Below are 16173 nucleotides of genomic sequence, written 5' to 3' on the forward strand. Positions count from 1 at the left end.
CAGACATGGTAATGAAAGGGGGGGGGGGGGTACACTCCATCACAGCTGAATAGGAATGGAGGAATTGAATTGGAATCGCTCTTAGCCCACAATAAAAACTCAGGTGAGTAGTGGAGCATGGAGCATGTGGTCCAGGTGTGGGAAAACTGTTCTTCCTTACCTGCTTCCTGCACCAACAGTTATTCTGGGTCTCTTATAGTTACCACTTCATTAGCCCATTCCCAAAGGGAAGAATAGTAGTTAATTGATAGTGATGGGGGATGAACGCCCTAGCAGCGGCCAAGAAGTGCCCAAGGACATCACTTTTCACATATTTAAAGGGTTCAGTGAGCATGGAAAAATTGTATAATTGTACTGCAGGTGGATTAAGGGTATGCTTCCATGATGTATGATTTGCGTTTTTCAGCAGTATCTAATACCATTGGCAGGTTAGACTGAATAGTCTAATGTAGGTGTGTCAAACTGGAAGCTCCATGTAAACCCTGGGCCAGGAATCCAAAAGAGCTTTACAAAGACTGATTTGAAGACTTTCTGAGCTACTTACAGGCTACAAAAGGTGCATGTACTTTAATGATGTTGTTATGTTGTAGAGCAGAAAGATGCTAAACTAACAAGGAAGAGCCTGCAATAGGTGTTTGGTATCTCTATCCCATATGCAGAGATTGCATTCCTTTAGGAAAAGGCACCCACAAAAGTTTTTCATCTTGTCATGAAAAATCTGTGTTGAAATGTCAATATCTGAATGTTTAGATAAAACTATAAATGTCTATGCACTAATCAATTAAAAAATGTTTAGTGGTTGAAACAAACTATTTCGGCATCTGTTAAAGCAGAACAAACTTTTTTTTAATTGCAAACACTTTCAATGATTTCCCAGCTGCTACAGCAACCTGGAGCATGGGAAGTTCTATGACCTCTTGGTTTCAGCTCCCCTTGCACAGCTCAAAGGTAAAAGGGGTAAGCTCCCTCCTTAGTATGTGATTAAGCTCCTTCATTTACATAAGGGGCTTGAACCATCACTGCACAAAACAATATAGCCTCTCCCAGTCCTGCCCTGTATTCTCCCTTTGTCAGGACCTGGATCACCTGCTGGTGACACTATAGTATCCAGAGCAGAAGGTTGTAGTTCCAGTGTTCACCAGAGCCAGCAGAGCCCAGTAATCAGCCTCCACCTGGTGCTGACTGCTGGGAGGGTATTTAATCCCTTCTCTGCATTTTCTACTTGCTTCGTTGTTTTGCCTGATAGCCAGATTATGCTTGCTGACGTATCCAGAGCCTAGATCCTGATCCTGCACCTGCCCTGTATCTGTACCTTGTGCCCTGCTACATTGTATTCTGCTCCCCTTGTTCCTGATTCCTAGTCCTGGTTCCTCTTCCTGACTGTTTCTTTCACCCCCAGTTTTACCCTATTGATCCCTGCTCCCTTTTGTCTGTATATACTGTATTATAGTTAGTTTGCTAGCTAGTATTTCTGCCAGTTGGTTAGTTAGGCTGCTTGTTAGGTATTTTGTCACTTGGTTTATTATATATGTTCACTTTTGCTGTATATTCTGTTTGCTGGTGTTTGGATGGGTTATGTTTCACTTTTAATAAACTTGTTTTAATCATATACAGTCTGGTTTCAGTTTCCTAAGTGCAGCTACGCAGATCTGGTCAACCCCACTGCTAGATGCCTGCAGTCAGCATCCCTGACACCTGTTCTCATTTGATGAACAACTGCATTTAAAAAAAAAAAAAAAAAGGTTAGTGGATGACAAAAAGCAGGAGACAGAGATTTGTGAATGTTGTGAAATTTACTTTGTGCAAAGAAGAAAAAAAAAAAGCATTTTTGCCCACTCGTGATTGGATGATGGAAGGAGCTTCAACTTATTCACTTTTACTTTATGGAAAATTCTCTTGCAAAATGCAATGTCCCTTGCAAAGTGAACCGTCTAATTGCCTTTAATAAATCAATTCTCTTGACTACTTCAGCTGGCACCAGATGCCCTATTACCTTCTGCACATGAGTGCAGTAGTTGGCTGACAATTTGTATCTCTCCCAGACTAATGGTTGACACACATCAGTTATGAGGGTCTCATTCAGTCCTACTCATACTTGTTTGGTTTAGGAATGCATGCCTGGTTATTGTTGGCTTTCATTAAACCTATGCAGTAACCAGACCGTGTCTTGGATAGTGACATGCTTTGCACTGTGGTGTTATATGATCCCACTTATTATACTTTAATGGGCTTTTTCAAGACAATACGTTCAAATGCAATGTAAAGGACTATACCCTACACACTGCAATGCAGTGCAGCAACTCCAGCTAATATGTCTGTCTTAAGTAAAGTACCTATAACTAAAGAAAGGGGACATTAATCTTTAATAGCAAGTCCACACAATTAGAACAAAGCCTGGACACTCAAATTCCTCCACATCCTATTCGTGTCTGGTACATTTTAATGTATGTCTAATAACGGATATGCTCAGAGCACTTGAGACATCTCTATACTGATATATTTCATAGCAGCTGCAGGCAGAAGGCTGGCTTGCAGAGCTTAATCTAATGAGGGAGGGGTGTTGGAGTATCTGAGGGCTGGAGTTATTTAACTTAGTGAGGATGTGGTATAGGCTGGGACACAGTTGAATGTCCTGAAGCAAGGAAAAAAAATAAGAAAATGTAACTATGCAAAAGGATATTAACAAGTTAGAATTCCAATATATATACTGTATATACATGCAAGTCAGAAATAGCTTGCAATTAAAGACCTAGAAGTCTAACATAGTAATTATTTATCAGAATGATAAACACAAGAGAGAAAATCTTTTGATACGGTTGTACTCACAATACTAATTAACCTAGAATAACCGGTGGGGACAAGAGTAGAAGGGACAATAAAATTGTATCCTCTATGTCTTCCTGCTGTTTACCTAATATAATTACATCCGCCGTACCGTGGACTACAGCATTACATTGTAATCCCAGACACAACGGGAAGTGTTCATCCCCCCAAAACACTTCTGTATCATCTATAGATGGAGGCAGAAAAAAACACATGCTGCAATGAATACTGTTGGCAAGTGCACACTAGGCAGAATGAGGACATAAAAGCACAGGCACTAATCAGCCAACCATGCTAAAATTATTGAGATAAAAACTGAACACTTCACTTTATTCTTTAGGAACTATTGTCTTAGCAATGCTACCTCATTAGGTAGAAGGGGTGTAGCTGCTCACAAAACTATAACAATTGTATTAGGGTAAGGCCTGAATCTTTGAGAAGACCACAAAAGTCAAGATTTAAGCTAACAAGATATTAGGACAGGGGAAGCAGAAAACTATCAGTTGATACTAAGGGGCATATTTATATTCAGCAAACATTAAGGCTCCATTCACACCTGAGCATTTTGTAGCTTGAAGCTTCAAGCTACAAAATGCTTGAGGGGAAAAAATACATTATTCTCTATGGGGATGGTTCACATCTCCATTTCAAGTTCCAAGTCGCCTGAAGCCCTACGCCTGAAGCTCAAACAAGTTCTGGACCCTTTTTTGTCACTCGAATCGGGCATATTTGGGCGTTTTTGGAGCGTTTGTATTCCCATAGAAACTAATGGAAACGCTCGATTCAAGCATCTAGCGCGACAACGAGCGTTTCTACGGGCGTTTTGTGGCTTTTATCTGCTCAAGTGAAATAAATTTAGATAAAGGAAATGACATAAGACATACACAGGAAGTGCACAGATCACCATTTTTTTGGTTAGAAGACATGGAGGCCAGCAATATAGAGAGTGAAGTGGATGAGACAGTATGTCTTTTAGATCAGGAGAGCTTTATCAGAATGGTAAAGCACCCCTGTCTCTATGAATCCAGAGCTCCATGCTATAAGCTGCGAGCGAGCAAGAGGAGGGCATGAACCAGATTTCTTGCCAAGTTTTCACAAACTGGGCAGACCTAAATGCCCGTGTGAAAGATGAGAAAGGTAAGATAAACCCCTGCAAACATAACCGACCATAGGGAGATAATGGGATGATTGTTATTTAGTACATTATAAATAACAGAATCTTAGCACCAGAAAAACAGTACTAGCTTATGCTTACACTCCTATGCATTGCTTACAAGATCATACATATGAGAAAACAGACAATAGATGTGCAATTACAGTTCACTATGGCCACATATATGTACACACTAACTGCATGTGTGTAGGAATGTGACCAGGATGAACTGGAATGGCACATCTATTGCCTCCTTCTTATATAAGTATAAGCACCTAATGCATAGGAGTATGAGTATAGTAATGTTAGCATGTCACAAATACATGAAGGCACACTCTGACCCCTAGTGGATATTGTATGGATACTGCACACAAAGATATATTTTAAATAAAACATGAGACTTCTTATCAATACATCAAGCATTTTTATTAATTATTCAGTACAGCATAGTATATGGTTCTATTAACAAACAACTAAAGATTTAAAATTATTCAATTGCCTCAAGCTGCCATGGGACCTGTCCTGCTGGAGACATAAAGTGGGACGCATATTGATCCCTGACATGTGTACCTTGTCTGCTTCCACAAACACCAGTCCAATGAGCTCTTTCCATGTTCTGATGTAATGGGTCCTCAAACTCAAATCCATCCCGTTGCCTTACAAAGTTATGCAAGGCACATGCAGCTTTAACAGCACAGACTGCATTTTGCATGTTTAGAACAACGGGAGTGTGCATGACCCGCCATTTGTTTGCTAAAATGCCAAATGCACATTCGACAACTCGATGTGCTCTTGTTAGCCAATAATTGAACACACTCTTCTGCACAGTTAGATTGTGCCCCGAATAAGGCCGTAGAAGATGCTCACTCAGAGCAAAGGCCTCATCCCCCACAAAAACACTGGGTAGGGGAGGGCTGTTTTCCGGAAGGTCCAGACTATTGGTACGCAGCATGTGTCCAAATGAAGAATTCCCAAAAATAGTAGAGTCAGCGCTGCTGCCATACAACCCAATATCTATATAACGGAAGCAATAATTAGCATCAGCCACTGCCATTAAAACAAAAGAAAAATATTTCTTGTAGTTAAAATACTGGCTTCCGCTACCCATGGGCTTTATGATCCGAATATGTTTCCCATCAATCGCTCCAACGCAACTGGGGAAGTTGCAGCGTTGCCAGAAAACTTCAGAGATCTGTGACCATTCTTCTGCTGTAGGTTTGTTAAACACAATATCCTTCAACACATCCCAAATAGCAGAGCAGGTGTCATGGACTATGTAACTTGCTGTTGATTTTCCAACCCGAAAGGCATAGTGTAGACTTGCTAATGATTGTCCGGTTGCTAGGTACCTACAAAGAAATAAATATATATATTTTAATTTGTTTTTTTACAGTTAAACTGCTCAAAATGAAGTGGAAGAGTATACGTGATGCCTATACCTGACATCTAAGACTACTCAGGGAATTTAGGAGTGGATCTGCGGAGTGTGCTCCTAGAGAATACATGCATGCTAAAGAGTTGGAGTTCCTTCGGCCATTGCTGGCTTTGCGGCGGTAAGCTATCATCTGTACGAATGTCATTAAACAAAATGTAAAGAGAAAGTTTTAATAATAATTTCTATTTTCAGTACTGAAAACTGCTGGGAGGACAGTACTCCAAATAATGATTTGGACACAGATGCAAACAGTCAGCAAGCAGGCCAAGCGTCTGCCAGTGAGCAATCAAGCCAAGCATCAGGTGATCAAGCAGGCCAAGAGCCGGAGATCCAATTGTCGACTCCAGCATGTTCGACATCTGCGACACCTGTGGGAGACGAGGAGTCCACACCACCCATATGTGCTCGTGTACCTGCTAGAGCAACAAGAAGGAGGGCTCCTGAACCTGAGCTTAATCGCATGTTGGACATTATGGCCAGTATGTCTGAAAGAATGAACAGCAACAGGTCGCATGTGCAGGTTTCTACAAGGTGTCTGGAAGGTCTGATGGAGAAGGTACCATCAGAACACCAGGCAGACATGTTGGCAGGTACCATCCATTACATCGCAACTTTTATTCCACAACAACAACATATAGGTCTTCAGAACCTCCACCACCTTATGGTCCCTATGCAAATCTCCCCCCGCCCCATCTGCCAGCACCACCTCAGTTGTCATCACCACATTCTGCCACCCACCTTCCTCTGCCAACAGCACCACCTTCTAATTACCTTCATCTGCCAATACCACCACCTTCTAATTACCTTTCTCTGCCAACACCACTACCTTCTAATTGGCAGCATAATGAAAATCCCTCTACCTCCATCTGGTCACATTATGGCCATGCCATGAATGTGGTGATGTCAGCAAATGAGGCAGTCAACTCCTCCCAAACATTTCATCAGCTTTAAATTTTTTTTTGTTTGTTTTATGAGCTACGTTAGCTCTATTTCTTCTTTTTATATTGTTGAGCTGTATATGTGAAGAAAAAATAAACGAACAGAAAAAGTTATATTTAAAAAATATTTAATATTTTTAAAAAAGTAAAGGTTTTTTTTGCTTTAAAAACGTGTTTTTGGTGTTTATTTTATGCATATACAAAATTTTTAATCTTGGGTTCTTCATGTATCAGTCTTTAAAAAATTACAAAAAATAAGAAAAATTTACCTCAGTGTGATGATCAGTCGTTCCACAGGGGGTATACTGTTACGGAAATATGTATCCATTCGTTGCAACTGACTACTGAGTAAATTAACTCATCAAAGCTGTGATCAAAAAAAAAATGTGGGGTTTATTAGTCGACATGATAAGAAAGGAACAATGTCAAACATCATGAATCCAAATAAGTTTTACTAACCTTTTTATGGACATCCTAGTGTAGTCCAAAAATGTATCCTCGTGATCACGTAGGTCACTGTACATGACCCAAAATTGGCCTCTCTCTTCTCGATCAGCAATTACGGGGTGAATCCAGTATCTGCGTGCCCTCTTCTTTCTCCTCTCTCTTTCATGCAGAAAATATGACATAACAGTGGCTGCTGCCACAAAACACACCATCTCATCATCACTCATCTTTGCAGAGGACAATACAAACACATGGAGCAGGAAGTACAATGATAAACCGGAACAAGAATATTCACCCAGGAAGCAGATGAAAAAATCTAAAAACATAGCAACAAATGATGAAAGAGATGATCATGTTTCCTATTGGCTAAAAAAAAAAAAAACGCCAAAGCTCAAAAAAGCCGGAAAACGCTGTAGTCAAACGTGCAAATATGCGCAACAAAACGCCGGAAGAACCGCTCAAAAACGCTACGCTCAGGTGTGAATGCAGCCTGACTGCAGGCCAGTCTTCCAGGTCCTTGTGTTTTAAGTGACAGTGATTGATTCACCACCAGAAAATGTATGGTGAAAGCCATATTTACTGTTTTATAAATAGACCTCATAATCTTAAAACATTAAAACATGTATTTAAAAACAATATTCCTATCTGGAAGGCACCTGTCACCTGAACAATGAGAGCAAAAACACATCAGCCCTTTGCTATACAGGAAACACCAACAAGCCACATCTTACTATTAAGCATTCCTGTCCCCAAACACAAAGCATCCACAAAGATCTTATGCAATGATCAACATTTCTTAAGATATTATTTGAATACTGCTAAGCACGCCCACTGTACCTATGCAACAGTGCTTTGGCCTAGCGACTGGCTACTCAGGCATCAAACACCACACTGTGGTGTCTTAGCAATGATTCAAAGTAGTGGGCAGACAGTTCCTTGTCAAATGTAGCTCGTGACCCCGTGATGGTAACTTATTACTGAGTTTCTGGGTCTGCACACCTTCATTGACCAGTATGAGGAGGTCCTATTCTGCCTGTTGGATATTTTTGTTTATTTTATATTATAATGAATGTAAGGTACTTGAACACACAAAGTTGGGCGAAAACACCCAAAACTTTAATTTGTACAGGAACAAAGTTGGGAATTATTACAGGGAGACCTGACTGTTGGAGTATCCAAGACATATAGGAAGCCAGGTGTTGACTAGCCCAACAGGCTCCACTAAGAACTAAAATACTTCTTTGTGAAGATCGACCTTCTAGGTAACATAACAGAGTTGACAGCTTTCATATATGTCAGCTCATAAATATATTAAACAGATTCTGTTGCAAAAAAAATCAAACAGTTCACTGGATCTTGATTCTCTTTAAGAGCTAGAGTAGTTAGGTTTCACCTGGAATTTTACTTTAAGCATCTGATAGTACTGTAAACATTACTATTTTTCTTGGACAACCAAAGTCTATACATTCCTTGGTAGTTGGATTAAAGGAGTTGTAAAGTCTCAAGGTTTTTTACCTTATTGCATTCTAAGCATTAAGGTGAAAAACCTTCTGTGGTGCAGCTGCCCCCCAGAGCCCCCCTTATTTTTACCCGAGCCCAATCGTTCCAGTGACGAGAATAAGCTCAGCAGCTCCAGCCACTGTCTCTGGTCCTCATTGGATAAATTGATAGCAGCAGGGCCACTGGCTTCCGCTGCTGTCAATCAAATCCAGCGACACGGGAGCTAGGGGGGGGGCGGGGCTGAGTCCTACTGTCTCGGTCAATGGACACGGCAGCAGGACTCGGGAGCGTGCCCACACGAGTGCCCCCATGGAAAAAGGCTCTCCGTGGGGGCACTCGAAGAGGAGGAAGAGCCAGGAGCGCCGCTGGGGGAACCCCAGAAAAGGAGGATCGGGGCCACTCTGTGCAAAACCCTTGCACAAAGGAGGTAAGTATAACATGTTTGTTATTTTAAGAAAAAAAAAAAAAAACCTTTGCAATCACTTTAAGGCAGGGGTCTCAAACTGGCGGCCCTCCAGCTGTTGCAATACTACAAGTCCCATGAGGCATTGCAAGGCTGACAGTTACAAGCATGACTCCCACAGGCAGAGGCATGATGGGAAGTTTTGCAACAGCTGGAGGGCCGTCAGTTTGAAACCCCTGCTTTAAGGTGTCTAAAAGTATAGATATAAATGCTGGAGTATCTTCTTGACAGTGGAACTGAAAAAGTGACTTGGATAAGCTACAAAACGTTTTTCAGCATTACAGAACAAGTCCAGTTGAATGTGACTACTACTACTACAAGCTATTACTACTACAAGTAAACTTATTTAGATCTGTAATAGAATTTTTTAAGAATTCAATAAAAGATGTTGATAGTCAATTTGTAACTTATCAAGAAGACACTTGTCTAAGCTTAAAAACAAAATAATTAGGAAATAAATCCTATGTTAAATTTCATTCAGTCCCGGCATCACTGATCATCTTGTGCTGTCAGGTGTGACAATGGAAGCTTGGGAACAAGCTGTTGCAATGGTGATGACAAATTAAACCTCAGTGAATTTGTGTGTACATAATTCTAAGCAAGGTATGTTCACACATTTCACGCACAATCAAGTAAACAAACTGTTCCGGTTCAGTACATTAGAGTTTGTTATTCCTACTGCTGCAGGTCAGCAGTTAGGCACTTTGCACCAACTTCTGCTGTGTCCTCTCTTTCTCATTTCACTAGCTGGTTCCAACACTAATTTAAAGCATAAGTAAAGGCAAAACATAATTTTTTTTAAGTTTTGAATAGAGTGGAGAGGGATTAGAACGCTTGTCAGTTTTTATTGCTGTCTGTGCCCCTGTTAAGGAGATTCACTCTCTCTATTTGTCCTGTTTACCATTATCATTGAAAGTGAAAGTAATAGAAAATCCTAAATTTTGGATTGTCTCCAGAAAAGTGATATGGGGGAAATGTTCCAATGGGGACATTAATTCTGGTGAGCTGGAAGTCCCCAAGAAACTCCCTTAATTTGCAGTGCTTTCCTCTCACTTCCTGTTTGGCTATGGGGCAGGAAGTAAATAGAAATCTCTGCAATGGGACACAAATAGGGGTAAAAAAAAATCTGACAGGGGTTATAACCTTCCCTTGCTCTATCAAAAATGAAAAAATAAAAGTTTTGCCTATAGTTCTACTTTAAATTTCAGTTATGCCGTGAACACACGGGCGGACTTTTCGACCGGACTAGTCCGACGGAACGAATCCGTCGCACAATCCGACCATGTGTGGGCTTCATCGGACCTTCAGCGGACTTTTTCTGTCGAAAATCAGACGGACTTTAGATTTGGAACATGTTTCAAATATTTCCGACGGACTCGAGTCTGGTTGAAAAATGTGCTCGTCTGCATGCTAGTCCGACGGTCAAAAGGGCAGCTATTGGCTACTGGCTAGAAACTTCTTATTCTAATCAAATTGGAAACATTCTGTGAGCCACAATGATCTTATGCCTTGCTTGTGCTACCTTCAGCTGCATGCGCTAATCATGCTTCATATAACGTGCATAGGATAAATTTACAAGTTATGTGCTGCACTTGGGTGACCCCAAAAACAATTAATAATAACCAACTCTGTGCTTACTAGTGCGATAATATTAAATACCAATAATATGAATGTTGAATAAATAAACAAGGTGTGAAAAAACAAGTGCTTGTTACACCATAAATTAGTGCTTAATAGTGCTTGTTACACCATACATAGTGTCTTAATCAACATAAAAAGTGCTTAGTGCTCAATATAAAGTATCTTGCTTTTTTAAATGAAAAAATTAATAAATAATAAATAATGAAAAAAAGTTCTCTTTGGCACTCTAAATAGTGCGTGCAAATAATGTCCAGCAGTGATAATAAAACAATGCGTTCAGGTGGTGTTCAGCTGTGACAACAATCCAACATCATGCCGAAGATATCCTGAGTGCTCCAAAACATGCTCCTGTGCTCCTTCGTGACCCCCTTAAGCTAATGTGCTCACCTCAGAGCATGTGACTCAGCTTCTACCCTGAGTCCAAATACGCTTTGGAGCCACCCCTGGGCTCAGTCTCAGTGTCTGCTGCACTCCTCCAGCTGGAAACAATGTGGCTCCATACATATAAATGAAAAAGAAACTATATAGTGTAATATAGTCAAAATACTTTTATTAAAAGAAAATGCTCCCCACACCGGGGTACTCACATGGCACTGGTGCGTCAGTGCACCATACTATAATGGCTTTCTATGCAAAATCACTGGATGTTTGGTGCGGTATGCTGTGCTGGGACAGCGCTGGTGTAAAGTCCGTGTCAGTCTCTCCGCCCTGGTCCCTTCTTATTCTAGTCCCTTTGTCACTTTGTACGTTCATACCAACGGACTTTCGAACGGACTTCAGTCTGTTCTTGTGTGGGCAAGTCCAGTTGTCCAAAAGTCCGTCGTAAGTCCGTCGGGAAAGACCGTCGGACGTTTGATGCTGAAAAGTCTGCCCGTGTGTACATGGCTTTAGTGTGCAGGGGATGATGGCAACTACATCACAACTTAAAAGTAACCTTAGCTCTATATATGTATACAATATTAAGGTTTCACTAATGCCCTGGATATCTTTATATCCATCCTTTCATCTCCAACAAAGTTTTTAGATTTGTAGATAACATGCTCCTTCTGTTATGTTAAGAGTTAACACGGTTAATTTACCACTGAACAAGAGTCTAAATACTTTGTGTTAAGCACAGCAGAATTAGATTTATTGTGTGTATACTGCAGTTGTTGGATAAGTAGCTTTCGAAAATCAATATTTAATTAGCTCACATACTGTTTTATTACAAGCGCCACTGAGAATCGCAAAGTATTTTCTCTGCTGCCTTCCCAAGACACAGCTTTGGTTTCTCAGGAAACAGGCTTTGGCACACTGGGATTTCACCATTGGGGGCTGAACTCCCGGATCCCACACAAAACAGAGATGTCATACTGTTTGCATTTGATCTGATCTTGTAAACAAGTCTCAGCTTGTAGCTTGTATTGCAGGATAGTGAGAAAAGGAAAGTTTTTTCAATCCCTATCTCAGGCTCCTCAACCTGCCTTGTGCTCTACTCCACGAGCTGCAGCCACAGCTGTCAAAATCTTATCTGACAACAGATGGGTCTCTATCTAACATGCATTATACTGTAATTAAAACGGAAACTACATCACCATTTTCCTTGTAATACTCAATAAATAATCCGTATTTCCATGAACAATATCTTGATGGATCTGGGTGAATCCTGTTGTTCATTAATAAGGGTAAGTCTAAGGGCAGGTTTTTAAAGAGTAACTCCACTTTCTGTGAGAAAAAAACATTCCCTTCCCTTCTGGGTGTTCTATGTATATTGCTGGGATTTTAACAAACTTTGTAGCAGATTCCTACCTTTTGTTATTCTAAAGAACTAGCTGTTTGTTTGTTAGTTTTATAAGTATCAATCAGCTGCTGCACCTGCAGGGCTCTAATGAGGAAATTGGCAGGGTCTGCATACTTTTAGCCGTGATTTCCTTTTGGGAGTATGTCACCAAAAATGTAATTTTTGTTGCAGGGGATGCTCAAACTCTGACTTGTATCTTAATGTAGACTTCTGAGAAAATCTTTCCCACAAAAGTGCAGTTACCCTTTAAGGTCAGAGCAATGATATATAGTGAACAAATATAACTTCCTCATGTAAATGGCCAATTACTAGTTACAAACAGAACCAATTTTTTAAATATCAACACATATTTTTTTTTCACATTAAGGAGCATGTAAATTCTTTTTTTTTTTTTAGTTTTGATTGACGCATTGAAAAGATTAAGAGCTGATCTAGAATGCCTTGTTCTGTGTCTATATGGAGATGGACATGTAAGTAGAAGCAGAGTGTTGCTTCCTAATGTTACATACTTATACAAAATACAACTGCTTTAAATAAAAAAATAAATAAATAAATAAATAAAAAAAAACCAACAACATATCCCCAAAATACAAAAAAAAAAAAAAAAATATCCCCCACTGAAAGGGATGAGGTGCTTGCACTAAACACACAAACTGTTTTTATTGGCCAGTCCCCAGGAGAGAAAGTACAAGATCACATCTAGATGTTAGATGGTATAGGCCAGTGATGGTGAACCTTGGCACCCCAGATGTTTTGGAACTACATTTCCCATGATGCTCATGCACCCTGCAGTGTAGTTGAGCATCATGGGAAATGTAGTTCCAAAACCTCTGGGGTGCCAAGGTTCCCCATCACTGGTATAGACTTACATAACATAAGTCTAGCATGTCCAGATACGTGTTGGAGATGACTCACATATGGAGCAAATGCCCCCTCATCATAACTTTCTGGGACAAAATTCTGAAAATTTACAATACAATCATGGACACTGACATTAAACCAGACCCTCACATTACTCTGTTGTTCCAGGCTCATTCAAATACATTAAAAGAGATTTTTCAAGACATGTTCTGATAACAGCAAGTACAATCATAGTGAGACAATGTGGGTCCAACCATATTCTTACAGTTGTACAGTTTGTATGAGAGATGAGTGTAATTGAATACTTTCAACAACTGATACATCAAGAAGAGAGTAAACCAGAAACTTTCCCTACCACTTAGTTCCTATTGGATTATTCCAAATCCTCTGTAGCGCTTTCTACCTTTCTCTACAGATATCTGTTGCACTGATAGGGATGATCCTCAAAGGGATGGTACCCTCTTCCTATAGACTTATAATTCCTTTACACCAACTCCCTGTTTTTTTTCTCTTTCTCACCCTATTTATGCTCTTTCTTCTCTTTCCCTTCCTTTCCCTCTCTTTCTAATACCTATGTCTTTCTACTATTTTTCTCCCTTAATATTATATATTAATACAGATTATATTAATACATATACTGCACTCATTGTACATGATCCAATGAGAAAATGGGGATCTTAGTACTTTACAGTTACTATTCCAGATCGTAAAAAACACAATATTATACTACAAAATGTTTTTGAATTGCTCCATATTGTATCTGGTTGACTTATTTTGTTAAAAAAAATGGGTTGTGCAACATTAATGTTTTTAAAATGTACAACTCTTTTACTTGTGTAAGGACCATTTGAATGTCTCTCTCTGTAACCCCCTGGGTAAAACTTAAACCCTCTGATGCTGGCAACACACATATATGTGACTGCCTCGGCCAATGGGCCTTATATGCGGCCCTGTATAAACCACCTACTGTGCTGAGAACACGCTCCCTGCGTGATCCCAGCACGGTAGCTGGTGGGTACCAGAAAGCTCCCGATGCATACGATTGGGAACTTTCCGATTATGTGACCACTGTGATAGCTAAATTACAGAGGTCACATGACCCGAATGCGTGCCTCCGCATCCCAACTTTTAGAACCCTTAAAGGGATGGGAGGCAGTACACAGGAAATGGTTAAAGACTTAAAAAAAAATAGATTATAAATAATAAAAAAAATATCCTGGCACATGAAGGCACAGTGCATAGTAAAAACTGTGGTGTCCTGCAGAGAGTAAAAAGTGGAATCCCCTCTCCTTCATAAATATACATAGCATAAATTGCATTTTTTTATATGTTTAGCAGCACACACATAACAGAAATTGAAGATGTGGATGTGTTACCTTTAGTAAGCCTTGTCTTTTTTCATAATCATTTTGGACTTTATGTAATGTCTCTTCCTTACCTTTGCTATCTGGACACACCAGTTGAGAAGAAGCTGAGAGCCAATATTATCTTTGTGTTCGTGCACATAGTCCAGAAGGCATCCATGAGGCATCAACTGGGTAACCAACTGAATGGTGGGACTCAGACACACTCCCAAAAGACGAACCAGGTGGGGATGATCCATGCTAGCCATAATTAGGGCTTCCTGCAATGCAGAACACACAACACAGTTACTTATGTTGTCACCTCATGGACTTACATGTTAAGCAGAGATATCATTGTGCACCAACAGTATCATTATCTAGAGACATATCACCTCTTATGTCTCTAAGGGAGTGTGCTCTGAAGGATATACAAAGGCTAAAACTGCTGAACTCCTTGTTAAAATACTTATTACCTGTGGCTGCCTCTGGCCTCAGTACTTTTTAAGTCACTGAAGTCACTGACATTAAATAACCATGTAGCTAACGAAAGTCAAAGAATTTTTAATCGGTCAGAATTTCTAATATCTATACTTGTTTAGGATCAACGATTCAGAAACCGTTTAAGACACTACATAAGCCTGATAGCTAGGCACATTGCATTTTCTTTTTTTTTTTTTTTTTTTCATAAAGATTTTATTACATTTTTCAAGAAGTATACAACATAGTGTAACAATAAAACAATGTAACAACATGGGTAACAGGTTCCATTAGAAGTTTTTCATGGAATAATTTGCATGTTCGGAGCATAGTAATTATCCAACATATACTCAATTTCCATATGTATCTTATTTACGTAATAAAGAAAGAACCTGGTCCCTACTCTAGGGTTTATGTGCTCCTAATTTCCATTTGACTCCTTTCAAGATAGTTTATTATTTCAGAATTTTTCCAGAACCATCTGCCAGAGCATAAATATATTCGTTCATCTTTACCCACTTGTCCTCAACTGCGGCTAGGGATCTATGGCACAGTATCGGACATTACTATCCGAACCAAACACTACGTCCATTCAATTACTGGGCGCGTATTGTATCAAGGGAAGAAAAATAAGACAGGCTAGGGCAGGAAAAAAAGGGGGGGGAGAAAACGAAAGAAGAGGGGGGTGGGGGGGATATGCGGAGAGGGGGTGGGATCCCACCTGCTACCCTCTCCGTCTACTGTCCATCTGCTACAGGCACTGGGACACTCAGATCCCTGGGGAAGCCCATTCACAGTAAATTTGTGTTATGGTAATATATTATGTAATTTGATGCATTAAATCCTGATATGGCTGGGATCTTTTGCATTTGATCCACGCCTCCCAGACAACTGAGAAGCTAGAGATTTTATCTTGTGAAGCTAGGATCAGCTCCTCCATCATTGCTATGTGGTCAACACGTAGGCCCATTCTTTTAGTGAGGGTGGTTGTGTGGACCTCCAATGTACCGGAATAAACGCCTAGCGGCGTTTATCAAGTGCATAGCTATTGATTTGAAATATTTTTTGGGGGGAATTTTTGATAAGTGTAGCAGGTATTGTCCTGGTGTGAACTCCAACAGGAGTGAATAAATCACTGTAGTCACTTCATGTATCCTACGCCAATATGGCTGGATTAGAGGGCAGGACCACCAGATGTGAAGGAGGGTGCCCACCTCCACATCACCAACAGTGGTCTCGGGAAAATCCTATGAAGCACCTGTGGAGTCTTATACCATCTAGTTTTGATCTTATACCCATTTTCCTGGGTATG

General features: G+C 40.1%; 1 protein-coding gene across 2 annotated transcripts in view; it reads right to left on the bottom strand.

The window, feature by feature from the left end:
* The window catches only part of ERBB4 (erb-b2 receptor tyrosine kinase 4), a 1370802-nt gene that overhangs the window by 151978 nt on the left and 1202651 nt on the right, over positions 1 to 16173 (bottom strand). For both annotated transcript variants that reach the window (XM_073633560.1, XM_073633559.1), the window contains exon 20: positions 14480 to 14665. In XM_073633560.1, coding sequence (XP_073489661.1) covers positions 14480 to 14665 — 186 coding nt within the window. The remainder of the gene's footprint in view (positions 1 to 14479; positions 14666 to 16173) is intronic.

Source organism: Aquarana catesbeiana, linkage group LG06, assembly GCF_042186555.1.
Source record: "Aquarana catesbeiana isolate 2022-GZ linkage group LG06, ASM4218655v1, whole genome shotgun sequence".
Classification (NCBI taxonomy): Eukaryota; Metazoa; Chordata; class Amphibia; order Anura; family Ranidae; genus Aquarana; species Aquarana catesbeiana.